The following is a 15,371-nucleotide window of genomic DNA, read 5'->3' on the forward strand; positions in this document are numbered from 1 at the left end:
TCGTCTCATCGAGAGAGAAAATATAATTCATGTCCAAGCACGAAACAAACTGCTTTCTGAAGAAAGATGGAGGATTTTTTAATCGGTCATGGCAGCAGATTCAAGTTAAACGCAATAGGTGAAAAACTTAACATAATGTAGGTAAGAAAAGATAAATACTCAAACACAAATATGTGGCTTTTAAAAATGTTTGGAGCCAGTTTTCAATGATAAATTATATTAAAGCAGTTTAAAAGCTCATTACGGGTTTCAAACCCTATGGTGTTGCAGCGCACCAGGCTAAAGACCAAAGGTGACAGATCATCTGCTGCTGTGGCCCCAGACTCTGGACCTCTCTCCCCGTGAGCCTGAGATCAGTGGACTCAGTGGTCTCCTTTAAAAAGCAGCTGAAGACTCACCTGTTCAGGCTGGCTTTGGTGTGAGCTTCATCACCATCCTCTCCGTATTCTGCTCTTTCTACTAACTCTACCCTTCCCGGGATGCACGGATTCATTTTCCCTTTCCTCGCATCAGTTTTATAATTTTTAAAATCCTTTTTCTTCTAAGTTTTGAAAAGTTTGTTCTTTTGAAGTGCCTCATGGTTTAATACCTAGAAAGGTGCTATATAAAAGATCATTTCTTCTTCTTTTATACCAGACTTGTTTTGTTGTTATTAAAATTCTGATCGTTTGCAGAGCATATTGATCATTGCTAGCCCTCCCACTGTCTTTATGGGTGACCCCGTGAGGAAAGTTGACCATTGAGCAGGATTGATGGTATCCCTTGAGGTCCAAATGGCAGGGGTGAGGTGGTGCTCACTCCTCACCCCGTCACATGGATCCAATGGATAAACCATCAACCCTGCTCAATGGTCAACTTTCCTCACGGGGTCACCCATAAAGACAGTGGGAGGGTTGTACAAAATAATTCAAATGAGGTTTTAGAGATATAGGTTTTAAATGGAGTCCCAATTGAACAAGTACATGAAACTAAATTCCTCGGTGTGATTATTGATAGTAAACTCAGTTGGAAACCACATATCGAATATATCAAACGGCAAGCGTCTAAATCTATTGCTATACTTTATAAAACTAGTGATGTACTAAATAAAAAAGCCTTGTTTTTGATTTATAGCTCTTTAGTTATGCCTTATTTGTCTTACTGTGCAGAAGTTTGGGGAAATGCAGGTAAAACGTGTGTTGAGACTGTATTTAAATTACAAAAAAAGGCGATTAGAATGGTTAATAAATTGGGATACCTCGAACCAACCCATAATCTATTTAGTCAAACTAAAACGCTAAAATTAGGAGATATTATTCAAGTAAAAATCTTAGAGATTCTTCATAAAGTAGTTAATAATAATATCCCAAATTGCATAAAAGTTTATTTCAAACCAAGAGATGATCATTATAATCTCAGAGGTGTATTTATGTTTAAATGTGTAAAAGCCAGAACTAATGTGAAATCAAGATGTGTTTCCGTTGTTGGTGTGAAATTGTGGAATGAGTTAGATGATGATTTGAAGAAATGTACTTCTTTACTAAAGTTTAAAGCAGGTGTAAAGTGTCACATATTTACAGGGTATGAAAAGTATGTATAGACATGAATGAATTTTCATTGTGGTTATTTATATTGGGGAAAATAAAAGAAATGTATACCGGTTATGTATCTTAGGTGGAAAATAGGGTAGGCTAAAATAAGCTTTGCTTCTGCCTGTTCCTTTGTTGGTTTAAATTCAAGTTGTTAATATTGTTTTGTTTGAAAAGAAAAATGTTAATGCTATAAAACTAAATAAAGACCGAAAGAAAGAAAGAGATCAGTTTCCAACTCAATGATCCACCATTATCGTGTTCAATCTTTATAGTATTTGTCGTGTTATCAGTTAATAACCTAATAATCCAGCTGCTCCTTTATGAGTTCTCATGGCCAAACTATAACAAGCTCCATTGTATTTGGCTCTGTGTGAATTTTAAGCCTTTAATGTCGTTTTGATACATTTCCTTCTGAAGACGTTCCTGAAAGCAACAGTATCATCTGAGCTTCTCCCCTAACCATAAGGCTGTTTTCTGGCAGCAGACTCGCTTCCATAACCGTCCTCCCTTCCCGTTCTCACAGCTCCAGCCGTGTTTTGCAGACAGTCAAGGTCTGAGGAGCAGAGCAGCTGTGGATCCCAGGAGATAAAAATGAAAACACTGCATCTATTCTAGCAAGGAATGGCAAGAATGACGATTAAAGCGTTCCAAATAAAAAACTGATATAATGTATAGTCTGATGTCACATCAACTTCCAGAGAGTTGATAACAGAGGGAGCTTTTAGGTTTACTGGGAAGTTTCCTTTTAGATGATTCTTATTCAAGAATAAGCCGTTTTACTCCTTTGAAGATGTTAGTCAACTATGCAGCACGTTTTAATCACCAGAAAAACAAAGTCTGAACAATAATACAGGGATTTACAGTTCAATGGTGGAAACAAAACCCAGTGCACACTGCTCCCAACTAGTGGTCGGCATTTGAATTGTACCCAAAGAAAAGAAAATCCACTCATCTTTGCACGCAAATTCTTCCAAATATTTGATACGCGGCTTTTAAATATCGATATATTGCAGGAAAAATATCGCCATATATTCCCAAATCAATATTTTCTTACATCCCTAGTAAACATTAAAGGTTAATGTGTTAGTTTTTAAATAAAGCAGCATTTTCCTCTAACGCTAAATAACAAACTGAACAGCAAAATATTTTTATATTATATGAAACATTTTATTAATAAACATAAAATGCAGAAAACACTCATTTCATTTGTTTCCTTATAACATCTTAGGATAAAAGCACCAACATCAAACAGTAACAAGGTGTTTGTTTGTTTTCCTTTTAATGAAAAAAACAAAAACAATAAAACTGAAACCAGGGACTTTTGGAAAGTAGGTTTGCCATTATTGCACCTCAAACCTGCCCTGGCTCCACCAATCACAGATCACCACACAAACAGCCCCTCCCCCACCCCCCACAAACCAAACAAGAGTTAAAGGGATCTGATAAGGGACACCGAACCTCCGGCTTTAGTGACAGAATCAGAGAGGAAGTGCTGCGTAAAGCTCCTGGACCTGAAGAGGGCTGAAGAGGTATGTGCCAGTAGAGCCAGTCTGAAGGGTTCTCATCCTTTTCCCTTAAAACTCACAGACGGGAGGTCATGAACCTGAGTTGGGTTTCTAAAAGGACTTCGTCATCATAAATAGGTTTTATAGAAATAGATTTATTGAAAGGTTCCTGAGTTATGACCTTTGGCAGCATTTAGAGTAAACAGCCTCCACTGCAGAGCTCACAGCTTAACAAATGTACCAGGTGTGGTGTGCTGGTGAACTTCCAATCCAAACAATACCCCCAAAGGACCCTTTGGACCAATCCAACCACTAAACTCATTATTTGTCCTTTTCCACAAACTAATCTTACTTGCACATACACCCTGTGGCCTCTTCAGGTGAGGACAACGCCTTAGGCTGCACCATTCTGGGTTGTTTATTTTTAAATTGTAAGTCGCTTTGGATAAAAGCATCTCCTAAATGAAATGAATAAACATAAACGATAAGACCCAGCAGCAAAACAGGAGAACAGAATGAACCAATAGCTGCGGTTTCCTTTTATTTCTATTTAACGTGAATGAGAGCACCGCGCTGTCTGTCTGAATAGCAATAGTATTAAAACCCGACGGGAACAAAAACAAGTAACTGCGATCGTATCAAACACCGAGGATAGGAAAAGCAACAAGAATTACAAAATACCTCTAACGAGTGCTGGTAACAAATAGACCAAAAACCACTTTCTTCTCTTCACTTAACACTCACAGACGAAGAAAGCGTTCGGGTTTGAGAGGGAGTGCACGTGACAGGAGGTTTTTACAGTAAAGCTTTCAATATTATTCTAAAAATCTCTTTAAGATATTAAACACCGACAAGTGGAGGAGAGGAGAAAGCACCACATAAGTGTATTTCCACTATCAACAGTTACTCTTATTCACACAGTTACACCACGACGAGCTTCAGTGTTCCAGCAGACAATGACGTCGTTTTTATGCACCAGTAGAAATTTAGTTTGTAAAAACTGAGCTTTGCATTGAAAGAAAAGCACCATTTTCATGTAAATAACAATAAAAAAACTGGTTAGTAGAACAAACTAAAACTCAAAAGATTTGAAAAGACCTGATTCAAGAGATAAAAGCTCTGGTGCTGGACTCTTGTGTGTGTGTTCGCGACTCAGCACCAGTGTGTGTGTTAAAAAAAATAAAAATAAATCGACAGCTTCTGAGATTTTAGTCCCGGTTCTGAATCCACGACGTGGATTTCCACCTATTAAGGTCCCGAGGTGGCAATGCTTTTGCTCTGCTTGGCTTCAAGCCTCCTGTTTAACAGGCTGGATTTAAGGGTCACGACACGAGCACCAAAACGCCCCCCATCACTTCTTATATATTTATACACACACATATATATATATATTTATTTATTTACTTATATAGATGAACTGTCTTTAGATACATACTTTATATACCTTTGATTATGATTGAGAAGTAAAACATAACAGGAAATGTACACAAACGGTGTGTGACGTTAGGAGACCGACCTCTACATCGACAGAAGCTCTCGCTCTTATTTACCAGGCAGCTACAGGAGAGAGCGTCTAGACCTACAACAGGCAGAGACCGGAGCACGTTAGACACGAGGAACTCCACAAACTCCGGCCCTAAAGGAGTCCCTATGAACAGCACCAAGTATTCTATCTGGTTTCTGATGTTCGTCATAAAATAAATACGATCAGGCACAGTCCTAACTTAGCACCGTGGTTTTCAGACTGTGAGTCAAGTGTACACACACACACACACACACACACTATTGCATTCTACCAAGTCAACACAATTCAGAATAAAAACAAAAAAGCTGAAAAAAATAATACAAAAGGCAGATGAAAAGTCTGACGGCATAAATAATATCAATCTAAATAATCCACAACTATACAGAGGATTCACATTCACAGTACAACCAACATCGTTTACAAAAACAAAAATCATGAACAAGCAAACACAGAGGTGTGACACCAGTCCAGTAGTTTGTTATGGTGACATGCGTTTTCCCAGTGTCACAATTTGCATGTCCGATTGTGTGTGTGTGTGTGTGTGTGTGTGTGTGTGTGTGTGTGTGTGTGTGTGTGGTTGGAATAATAAAGACACAAATGTTTGGGCCTGTGTTCTCAGACAGACATAAATAGGACATAATTCAGCTTATGACAAGTTTAAAAGTCGTGCTGTGAGAGAATCCAGATAGTAGTGTGATAAAGAAGAAGGCTGTAATAAATAGTTTTCCAGCTGTTTACCAACAGCTGTGGCTCTTTAACAACGAAAAGCTGACTCATCTGGTGGATTCCATTAGATTTTACTTATGAAGATTATACCTAGCGTTCCACTGGCACCCCCGCAAACATCTTAGCCTGGTTTTCAAACTCGGGCTGATTTCAAAACATTAATGCCACAATGTGGCAGACTGTTTTTTGTTTTACTCAAAATTTGAACACAATTCTGCATGATGCAGCTCCCATTTGTGTTAAATGAGTTTGTATTATTGTAAAATATCAGAAACTCATGAGTTTCCCGCCGTCTTAACGTCAGGAAACTGGGTCCATAATAAAGGGTGCCAGTGAAGCAGCCAGGACTCATGTCAGACACCAGAGTGGCTTTGCCTTATTTTCCAGTGTGAAGTCGACCAACGTTCCTCATCTTGTTTTCTGCACATTTTTGTGCTGCAATGTGAGGGAGGGAGGGAGGGAGGGAGGGAGGGAGAGATGGGAGGGCTGCATGATGCCTGAGCAGAGTTCACTGGACTGACTCTGTTGTGTTTCAGTGTCTACACACACACACACACACACACACACACACACACACACACACACACACACGCGCGCACACACACACACGCGCATGCGCACACACACGCTATCAGGACTAATTGGAAACGATTCATTATTATATCAAGAGTACCAGTAAATTCTGCTTAATAGTGGTGATTAGTGTGTGTGTGTGTGTGTGTGTGTGTGTTTGTGTGTGCGTGCGTCATGTGTCCCAGAACAGAAGCCGGTCTTGGAGGCAGTTGGGTAGTGCAGATGGTCTGAAGCACCATAGAATAGCCTTGGTCCACACCTGGACATTTGCATAGTTTATTTGAAGTAGAGGTAGATTTCATCAATTACCTGCAACATTCAAACATAAAGAAACAAGCTGTCAGTGACTGTAGCGTATGGCATTTTCACACCTGGTCTGGCCAGGTCTTGGTGTGGTCGGCCCGCCCACACGCAGCCAGGTTTGGGTCACACCATCACATCTGTGGTTCACATCCTTCTCAGGAATGTGGACGTCTCCGAGCATGAAGTCGGGGAAAAAAGACATGCAGAAAAGTCTGTGTTGTCCTCCTCACGTAAGTAAACTAAGGCGGCCATGAGCAGTGTTGCTTTTGGAGATGCTGACATGAAGCACACGGCTTCCTACTGTCTCGCTGAGCAGCACTGCACCTCATGCTGCTGCAGCAGGTCCAAGCTGCAGTCAGAGGAGATGTTTACCCCACTGCACCCAGACTGATAACCAATTGTGCATTTGGGAAGCCGCTGCTGGCTGATTTTGCACACCAGAGACTTCCTCTAGTAGGTAGGCGTGAATTTCAGCCAGCCAATCAGTTGGAAGGGATGTGTTGGGTTAGCATCGCACAAAGCAGATCGCCAGAGAGCAGGTCCGGGAAAAAAATGGTCAGTTGAGCATGGAAAACACACAGATTGAACCCAGATGTGAACACAATTAACCTACCGGGGCTCGGCCGGGCCGACCCAGATGTGAGGGCACCACTACGGACTTTAACACAACAAGCACTAAATGAGACAACCAGGAGAAACCCTGGAATGATTCAAAAACTCATCATCTGACCAGGATGGAGTTGGGTCTTCTTACCTTGCTCATTTAGAACAACAGCTTGTAGAAGCAGAGGAAAAACTGTCTCCCTATCTTCATCTATCCATCCTCTGATTGACCTCTGCCCTTCCCTTCCCTTCCCCTCTCCACCCCACCCCCCTTTCCCCCCATATCCTATCTAGGTCGGGAGCCAGGGAGCTGGGAGGTGGTGTGGGTACCATGCATGCTCTGAGTCCTCCACATGCTCCCACCACCACCCGAGCTGCTGGCTGGAGGTGGAGGGGGCAGCCGAGGCGAGTAGTGCACTGCAAATGGACGAGACGAGGAGGAGGACAGAGAAGAGGGGTGTGAGGCAGCAGCAGCAGCAGCAGGGGTAGAGACAGAAACTGAAGAGGATGAGGAAGAGATGGACAGTGTGAGGGACAGTTGTACTCTCTGGTGATGTAGAGAGGACTGGGACAGGCGGGGGGAGAGGAGGGAGTCTGAGCGGGAGGATGCTGGGGTGTCAGAGTGCGTGGGTGCAGATGGGGTGGAGGTGACGCTGTGCAGAGGGGGAGGAGGGGGCAGCGTGAGCGTGGGAGGAGAGGGGCTGTGAAGGACCGACTGTGTGCGGCTGTGTTGGGCCTGGAACAGGGGGAGGGGGGAGGTGACGGAGGTCAGGCGCGTGGAGGCTGGCTGGGAGGTGGCGTGTTGCTGGGTTTGGGAAGAGGTAGAGGAAGAGGAGGAGAGACTGAGCAGTGAGCTGAGGCCTCCAGAGGTGGGCAGCGTAGCCCCAAACTGATGAGAGGACACTGAGGGAACCACGTGGTGAAATATACCTGCAAATCATACAGCAGAAACGGACGGAGGGGGAGGGGGGTGGAGGAGTGGAGACAGAGAGCAGATAAAAGTAGCAAAGAGAACCAGAAGAGGGGGACAAAGAGAGAAGCAGAGACTGAGCTGAGTTGTGCACAGCGCCAAGCAAGTCTGAGACAAGCACACAGAAAGCAAACAGAGTCAGTCCACCGTTACCTCAGAAACCAAAATAAAAATAATAATAATAATAATAACTACCATTAAACGCAGCAGAGACTTCATCTCTTAATGTTTTAGCTGAACGGTGAAATGACTCTGACATCAACTCAGAACAGACACATCCTGGGAAAATGACAAACACCAGATCAATCAGTGTTTTGGGAAGAATGTCTATATTTTAGTGTGACTACAACATTTTCCCAGGGTGTTATCAAGCAGCCGGTCCATGTCAGAAGCATGGCAGCAGAGTGTGTCCATGGGGCGGACGAGACAAGCAAAACTGGGCCTCCACTTACCTCGCTGTATCAAACCACCCCAGAAGAAGACCTCATTCTAAGCTAACATCCGAATCATTCACCAGCTGATGATGCTCACCTCCTGCTGCTCCCCCCGCCAGTCCAGGAGACGAGAAACTTCCCAGGGTCGAGTGTCCGTTGACGAGCCTAGACGTCCCGCTCACGCTGGACACACCAGTCTGGGCCCCAAACAGGGACTGCAAGACTGAGGTCCCCCCAAGAGGGAACTGAGAGCCCAGGTACGGTCCCACAGATGGCCCGGTGGTAGAAGAAACTGCTACAGGACTGCCCCCCACCTTCCCACTCAGAATGCCCCCCCCACTGCTGGCGGCAGCAGAAATGAAGAGATTCTGACTGGCCATGCTGCTGCTGGTTTTCAGCTCCCAGTCACGAGAAGCCTTCTGCTTTAGGAGGGCTTGGCGTTGGTCGGATCCAGGTCCCCCCAGGACTCCACCAGCACCCCCGCTTCCAACTCGCGCCCCCATCTCCTGGCCGAGGAAAGGATTGGGGGTCACGTAGCTGGAAGAGTCCCCGTCGCTCCCTTTCCTCCCTAGCTGTTTGTGGTCTGAGTCCGAGTCCGTGCCCCGACTGGACCCCCCCGTGCTGAACGGAGAGCCCCCCTGTCTCAGGTCAGCGTTGGGCTGTTTGGGATCAGAAATGGGTGAAAAGGTGGATTTCCACTTGCTGGTGGAGGACAAGGAGGAGGAGGAGGAGGAGGCCTCACTTCCTGTGCTGTTCCCGCTGCTGCTACCTGATTTTCTGCCTAGAGACAGAAACATTCATCAAGTAAAACTGCAGGAATGAACCTCGTTTAGTCTTGTTTACGGTTGTTGTTTTCTTACCTCGTTCAATATCACCCAGTCTACCGTGGCCGTCTCTGCTCCCCAAAGATATAGTGGCTATTTTTCTTTCAATTCTAAACAAAAACGCGTTTTAAAAATAAAACGGTGTTAAATTCAAATACGAGTGAACAACAATCAGAAGATGCGTCTGACTAAAGAAAAACATCAAAGTTTAGCAGTTGAAGCGAGAAACCTTTTTGTTTTTAATAGGAAACATTTTCTAACTCCACATAAAAACTCCCAGGAACGAGTCAGACACACTTATTTACCGAGAACTCGAGCTGTCGGCGGGATACCCCGAGTCCTCGTCATCAGAACTTGGGGCTGTGGAGTACCGGCCCGTGCCGTTGAGCTCTAGGGGGCGCTCTCGTTTCAAAACCGGGGGTTGATCCAGGTCAGGACCATTGGGGCTGTGGTTTGATTGTTCTGGGGAGGAGATGGCAGAGATCTCCAGAGGCTGGTTGATGTTGTTTACCTGTTGAAGGACATAAAACCACTAGATGACACTTCAGTTTAAACTCTGAAGCTTTTATCTTTTATGTTAGTGACACGTTTACGTATCAGTGATCCGTAGAATCAATAACCAGCCATCACGTTCCCATGTGACCCACCATGGAGTTGATGTTGAGTGGAGATCCTGAGGAGTGGCTGCTGGAGCCAAGTCCAGGGAATGACCTCCTCTTGGGGGACGTAGTAGCCATGACAGCCCCTGTTGAGCTGCGCTTCCTCCTGCCTCGCTTGCGCCCCTCCTGAGCACCGAGCGAGTGCACAGATGACACGTGTGTGGGAGTGTGCGCGTGCTGCGTGCCCGGAGACGGGTGGTGGTGGTTCACGTGGTTGTTGTGATAGCCCTGCTTGGCGGAGTTGCCGGTGTGATGGTGGAGGCGTGATCCTCCGGCCACGCTGCCTGATGAAGAGGAAGACGAAGATGAAGAGGAGGAGAACATCCTCCTCTGCAGTTCATTGTCTTGATGCTCCGTGTCTGATTCCCCACCTTGGCGGTCTGCTCCATCTTCTGGAAGAATCCTGGGAGGTCCGTCGGCATACTGGAGCACCCCCCCGGTGCTCAGAGAGGGGCTCTGAATGGGACCTCCTCGTCCCATTGGTCCCATCAAGGGACTGTTGCCGTTAGTGGGAGGGGATGAAGAAGCACCGTTATGGTCCTCAGGATAGGGACCTCCATTCATTAGCCCTGAGCTGCATGGATATCCTACAGGAATGGACAGAGACAAAAAAAGATCAGGAAACTGCCACATGAATGAGACAATACTCAATAATATTAATATTTACCATTGGTCTGTCCTGCCACAGGACTCGGAGTACTTCTCTGAAAGGATAAAAACAAACAACAATAAAATTTAAAAACACTAAATACCCCGCATTAGAAATTATAATCAAAAACAACACACAGTAATTGTTTCTAAACAAATGTGGGTTCATTACACAGGAGGCAGGACAGTTGTGTAGAAGAAACTCACAAGTCTCTCAGCTCGGCTGGGCAGCACCACACTGGCCAGTGGGATGCTGACTGGTAGAACTGGTAGCTTACTGGGATGGACCGTGCTCAGAGGGATGCTGATTGGAAGGCTTGTGATGCTGTCCCCCTGAACCGATGGACTCCTGTCCTTAGCACCCTGGAGGGGAGGATAGAGAGCAGAAATATTCAGATTCAAATCAGCGTAGCTAAGAGGATTTTCAATTCCAAACGTTTAAAAAAAGCTACTGAGGACTGAAAATAAGATGAAAGAAATATGAATATAAATGTGTGTGTGAGCGCTAACCACCCACAACAGAACCTGAAGTCACGATGACTCCTGGTGCTGCTGTTTGGAAAATATTTCCACACAAAAAAATCTTATTATGCGTTGTTTTCTTTCACAACAGCAACCCACTCAGTAGCAACAAAATGATGTTGTGGAAGGAAATGGAACCATTTTAAACTCACCCGCTCCAAAATCTTAGGATTAGTCTGAACGTCAGCTGCACTGGGAGAGGAGCAGTTTTGTTTAACTCCAACTGCAGAGTTCACAGCTCCCAGTTCCCTAAAAAACAAAAACAGTCGTCTAACTTTCTGCAAGGCAGCTTAAATAATATTTACAACCATTAACATGTTTATAATGTTAATTACGCCTTTCGGAGACTAACCTGTGATTGGTCAGCCCTGGACCCCTCAGGTGAGCGGAGGCACCAGTGTCTTGGTTAAGGTGCCTTCGCAAGGCAATCTTGGCGGGAGAAAAGCGTGTGTAGTCAGGAAGCGCGTGGAAAGAGCTTTGCTGCCGCTGTCGTGCATCAGTGCTGGCAGGAACAATGTCGTGGTCTGGAGACATGGGCAGGTAGCGGGAAAACTCCACCTTTGTGTTTGCCCGGTCGAAACAGGGTGAGCTGGTGCCATTTATAGCAAGCTCTGGGCTAATGCCATTGAGAGTTGGGGCAGACAACAGGGCGAGCTTTGAGGAGTCCAGATCAGTGGAGGCGCGCGACTCCAGGGTCTTCCTGTAGGGGGAGCCCTCACGAGGACTGTAGGATTTGAGCTGAAGCAGCTCATGCTCCCTCTGACTCTTTTCCAGCTCTACGATGCTGATCTGAAAGCAGACACCAGGGGAAGCCGTTACACGGGGCAAAACTGACCATGACATGATTTGCAGCTGAACAGATCTAAAAAGAAATCTGCATTTCAGCAAAAGTTTGGTTACCAGGACAAAAGCATGTTTTAACGTGACAGCAAGGCTCCAGTACAGATGGAATAATTTAAACAAATGCAGAAACAAATGAGGGAAACAGGGAGACATTTAACATTAAAACACATCAATTACATAAATGAAGTGTACCTGCAGCTCCAAACAATGTTTCTGTTTCTCAGAGATCTGCCGGCGCAAGGCCTGCTTCTCCTTTAACAAACTCTCCAGACACAAAGAGCCCCAATCCAGTTTCAGCTCCTCACATCGAGACTTGAGCTGAAAATCAACCAGAACGCTCATTTAGTGATGTTTGTCTCTGACCAGGTGGAGGCAGCTAGAGCAGGACCAAACAGTTCAACACCAACAGTCTGTCCCCCGTCAGGCAAAGCTAAGCTGGAACAGGAACTGGCTCCGAGGGCTCACCAGCAGCAGGCTGTGGTCTCTCAACAAGGCCATGTCTCTCTCAAGCTGCTTCGTCTGCTCCTTCAGCTGACAGTTGTGAGCTGATATCTCCTTCTGGGCCTGAAGAAGGTCCTCCACAGTCAGGGCTTTTACTCCAAGCTATTCTCACACACACACACACACACACACGGACAGGAATTTTAAATATTTTACACTGGTTCACACACACAGAACCATATGTTCTTACACTGGGTTATAATCATGACAGCACAACAGTAAACATGGCGTCTACCTCAGAAACCCAAGTCAGGAACCGGTTCCACATAAGAGAACTTTTAACAGAACAACTCTGGAAAATGCTCCAGTTATAAAAGTTCAAAAATACACAACTAATCCTAAAATAAAGTGATCCGCAGGCCAAGATGGAATTATAAATGACTTAGAAAACAACAGAAGTGTATACAGAAGCTTTACCGTTGAATTTGCATGAATTAAACAACCAGTGAGGAGCCGCTAACACTGCATCAGCAAGAGTCATTTCAAAGGGAATTTGGGACAATTCAATTGTAATAAATAACAACAGTTTGGTATTGAAGTAATCAAAGCCTTAAATAGTTATCCCGTACAACTTAAGACTGGTTCATGCTTCTCCGTCAGCTCCAACTGGGAGAGACACGCGCGCAGGGACGGAGATGTTTTGCCCTCATACTTCTCCGTCTCCTGGGGGAGTGTTGCAAAGCAACTCCCCGCCAGGACAACAGAGGGCGTAGCGTTGTTCTGTGGTATCCTGTCATGTATCTGGTCCAAGATGGTGTGTTTATATTGTGTTTTTTTGTATACAAGACCTTTTAACACAGACAAATTTGTCTCTCATTCTCCTCCACCTCGTTATGCGCTCCCCACCTCTAAACCCACGTTTCCTGTCATTTCCGTCCACAAATAAAATGCTTGCTGCGCATCTTTTCACTCCTCCAGTCACGGGGGAATTAAACGTTCATGTTTTTAGAGTTTTTCGCGAGGTATTCTTCAAGCTTCTCCGTGTCTGCCGCTAGTTATCCTTGGCTCTCTATGTTTTTGAGGGCGCAATGGCGGCGGTGTAGACGACAGCGGCGTCCTGACCAATCACAAGCTTGCGTTGTCCATCTCGACGGACGGATGTTTAGAAAAGAGAGCTCGACTCCGTACGTCCTTGCGGAGCTCTCCAGCAGGCCCGCAAGGACGGATAATGGCGTTGCGTGTCTCCGCACTGATGCAGACGGAGACTCATGAATCAGGCTTAAGACAGAATTCTTCCAGGTTTTGATAACAGGGCAAAATCGAAGACAGTGGGGATGGCGCTCGCGCGGGTGCACGCTGCGAGCTGCTCGTCCTCTTTATGCAGTGGTACCTTGCTTTTTACTGGCTTTTATTGGCGTTTTATTGGCTTTTATGCATTTTTGTTGTCTCTAATGACTTTTTTGAATGGTGTGGATTCTCTGCTGAGGTCCTGGATCTTTACGGCCTCATTGATGCCCTCATTCTGTCCACAAAGTAAACACCCAAACGTCTCCACTACAAGAGTGGTTCTATGTTTTGCTGCTGGAGATAAAGTGTGTGTAAATGGAGAGTGGGGAAAAATTTAAAGACAAAATCTGCCATGCAAGATGAAAGAAGTGAAGGTGGAGAAAAAAATGATACAAATGGCTCCATAAGTATGGTCTTTTCTCAACAATGTGTACAGGTGTCCCAATTTGACAGTCAACTTGTAAATGCACAATGTAGTGATTTGTCTGTCTTGTATGTGTGTGTGTGTGTGCGTGTTTAAACAAAAAAAAGATTAAGCCGTGGCCTTCAATTACTTTCCGTGAAGTGCCATTTATTATTCTATTTTACCCAATCAGTCATTGTTAGTTTTGAATATTTATTTTTATAGCCAGAAAGAATGTCGAGCCCCGAATACTCATCGTTCTTCGCAGTGATGGGTGCCTCCGCAGCTATGGTGTTCAGCGCCTTGGGAGCAGCCTATGGCACAGCGAAGAGCGGCACAGGTATCGCTGCAATATCTGTGATGAGGCCGGAGCTCATCATGAAGTCTATTATCCCTGTGGTCATGGCTGGTATTATAGCCATCTACGGCCTGGTGGTAGCTGTGCTGATCGCCAACAACATCTCGGACAAGATTACTCTATACAAAAGTTTCCTCCACCTCGGAGCTGGACTGAGCGTGGGCCTCAGTGGGCTGGCAGCAGGCTTCGCCATCGGCATTGTGGGCGATGCAGGCGTGAAGGGTACAGCTCAGCAGCCGCAGCTTTTTGTGGGCATGATTCTCTGGTGACTTATGATCGAGCTGCGCTGCTGAGGCTTCGTCCTCCCGTTGATGTAGCGGGTTGCGCGCGCTGGGAACCTCACGGATGGCGCTGCTGGTTGGACTGCCCGTGTGCTCTCTCCCCCCAAGCAGTGATGTGTTGGCCCTCTGTCCGCCCCAGCTCGAGAAGGAAGCATCAGAGAAGATGGGGAAAGAGAGGTGGCCGGCGCGTGAGACGTCGGGCTGGATCCCTGAAGAAGCGGCTGGTCCGATTCGGCCCAGCTTCTGACCCGGTGTTTCCAAGACGTCTGATGGATTACTCTGCGCCCTGCCTAGGGAACTTGGCCGGCTCTGAGGGTGAACTGGCACTGGGCCACGGCCAATCGGCTCGAGGACCTCGCCAGACTGGTGTTTGCTGGGAGAATCTACGCTCGGTTACGGGCTCAGAGTTAAAGGAGACTGGGCCCGTGCGCGATCTCGGTGCTGCAGCCCCACCGCATACCCGGTTTGGTCTAGTCAATGCCAGGTCTGTGCTGAACAAAACTTTTATTCTTTGTGACTTTTTTATTCAGCATGACTTGGGTTATCTCTGCATCTGTGAGTCATGGATCCCGTTTGGTGACTCAAGCGCCCTACTCGAGCTCGTACCACCTGGCTGCTCCTGTTTTAATATCCCCAGATCACGGGGCAGAGGTGGAGGGCTGGTTGTTGTTTTTAAATTCAGCTTTCCTTGTAAACAGCGTACACCCACCATGTCATTTTCTTTATTTGAACTGTGCTTATTTGAACTGTGCATCTCCCCCCGCCTGCTCGTTGTGCTGATTTATCGCCCTCCAAAGACTGACTCTAACTTCCTTTATGATTTATGTGATCTTGTGGCAGACTGCATCCTAAAATATGACTATGTCCTATTTTTGGTGATTTTAACATCCATATC

General features: G+C 45.7%; 2 protein-coding genes across 6 annotated transcripts in view; one reads left to right on the plus strand and one right to left on the minus strand.

Moving 5' to 3' along the window:
* Positions 1-6,049: 6,049 nt before the first annotated feature.
* The window catches only part of dot1l (DOT1-like histone H3K79 methyltransferase), a 32,873-nt gene continuing 23,551 nt past the window's right edge, over positions 6,050-15,371 (minus strand). For 2 of the 5 annotated variants that reach the window (XM_015977273.3, XM_054729991.2), the window contains 11 exons: positions 12,172-12,309; positions 11,899-12,024; positions 11,216-11,652; positions 11,016-11,112; positions 10,549-10,704; positions 10,361-10,397; positions 9,682-10,280; positions 9,340-9,545; positions 9,071-9,144; positions 8,308-8,991; positions 7,029-7,736 (listed from right to left, as the gene is read on the minus strand). In XM_015977273.3, the coding sequence (XP_015832759.3) occupies positions 7,093-7,736; positions 8,308-8,991; positions 9,071-9,144; positions 9,340-9,545; positions 9,682-10,280; positions 10,361-10,397; positions 10,549-10,704; positions 11,016-11,112; positions 11,216-11,652; positions 11,899-12,024; positions 12,172-12,309 (3,198 nt within the window). In that variant the 3' untranslated portion in view covers positions 7,029-7,092. Of the gene's footprint in view, positions 6,210-7,028; positions 7,737-8,307; positions 8,992-9,070; positions 9,145-9,339; positions 9,546-9,681; positions 10,281-10,360; positions 10,398-10,548; positions 10,705-11,015; positions 11,113-11,215; positions 11,653-11,898; positions 12,025-12,171; positions 12,310-15,371 lie in introns of those variants that run through there. The other 3 variants (XM_015977274.3, XM_015977275.3, XM_015977272.3) reach the window with 3 other exon arrangements.
* On the plus strand, positions 13,978-14,694 carry LOC107397321 (V-type proton ATPase 16 kDa proteolipid subunit c-like). The gene has a single exon (XM_015977276.3). The coding sequence runs from the start codon at positions 14,072-14,074 to the stop codon at positions 14,462-14,464; it is 393 nt and encodes a 130-aa protein (XP_015832762.3). The 5' UTR covers positions 13,978-14,071; the 3' UTR covers positions 14,465-14,694.

This window comes from Nothobranchius furzeri, chromosome 8 (genome assembly GCF_043380555.1).
Source record: "Nothobranchius furzeri strain GRZ-AD chromosome 8, NfurGRZ-RIMD1, whole genome shotgun sequence".
Lineage (NCBI taxonomy): Eukaryota > Metazoa > Chordata > Actinopteri > Cyprinodontiformes > Nothobranchiidae > Nothobranchius > Nothobranchius furzeri.

Bases quoted from the DNA above. Each gene is read 5' to 3' on its own strand.
- LOC107397321 (XM_015977276.3), top strand. From the start codon at position 14,072: ATGTCGAGCCCCGAATACTCATCGTTCTTCGCAGTGATGGGTGCCTCC.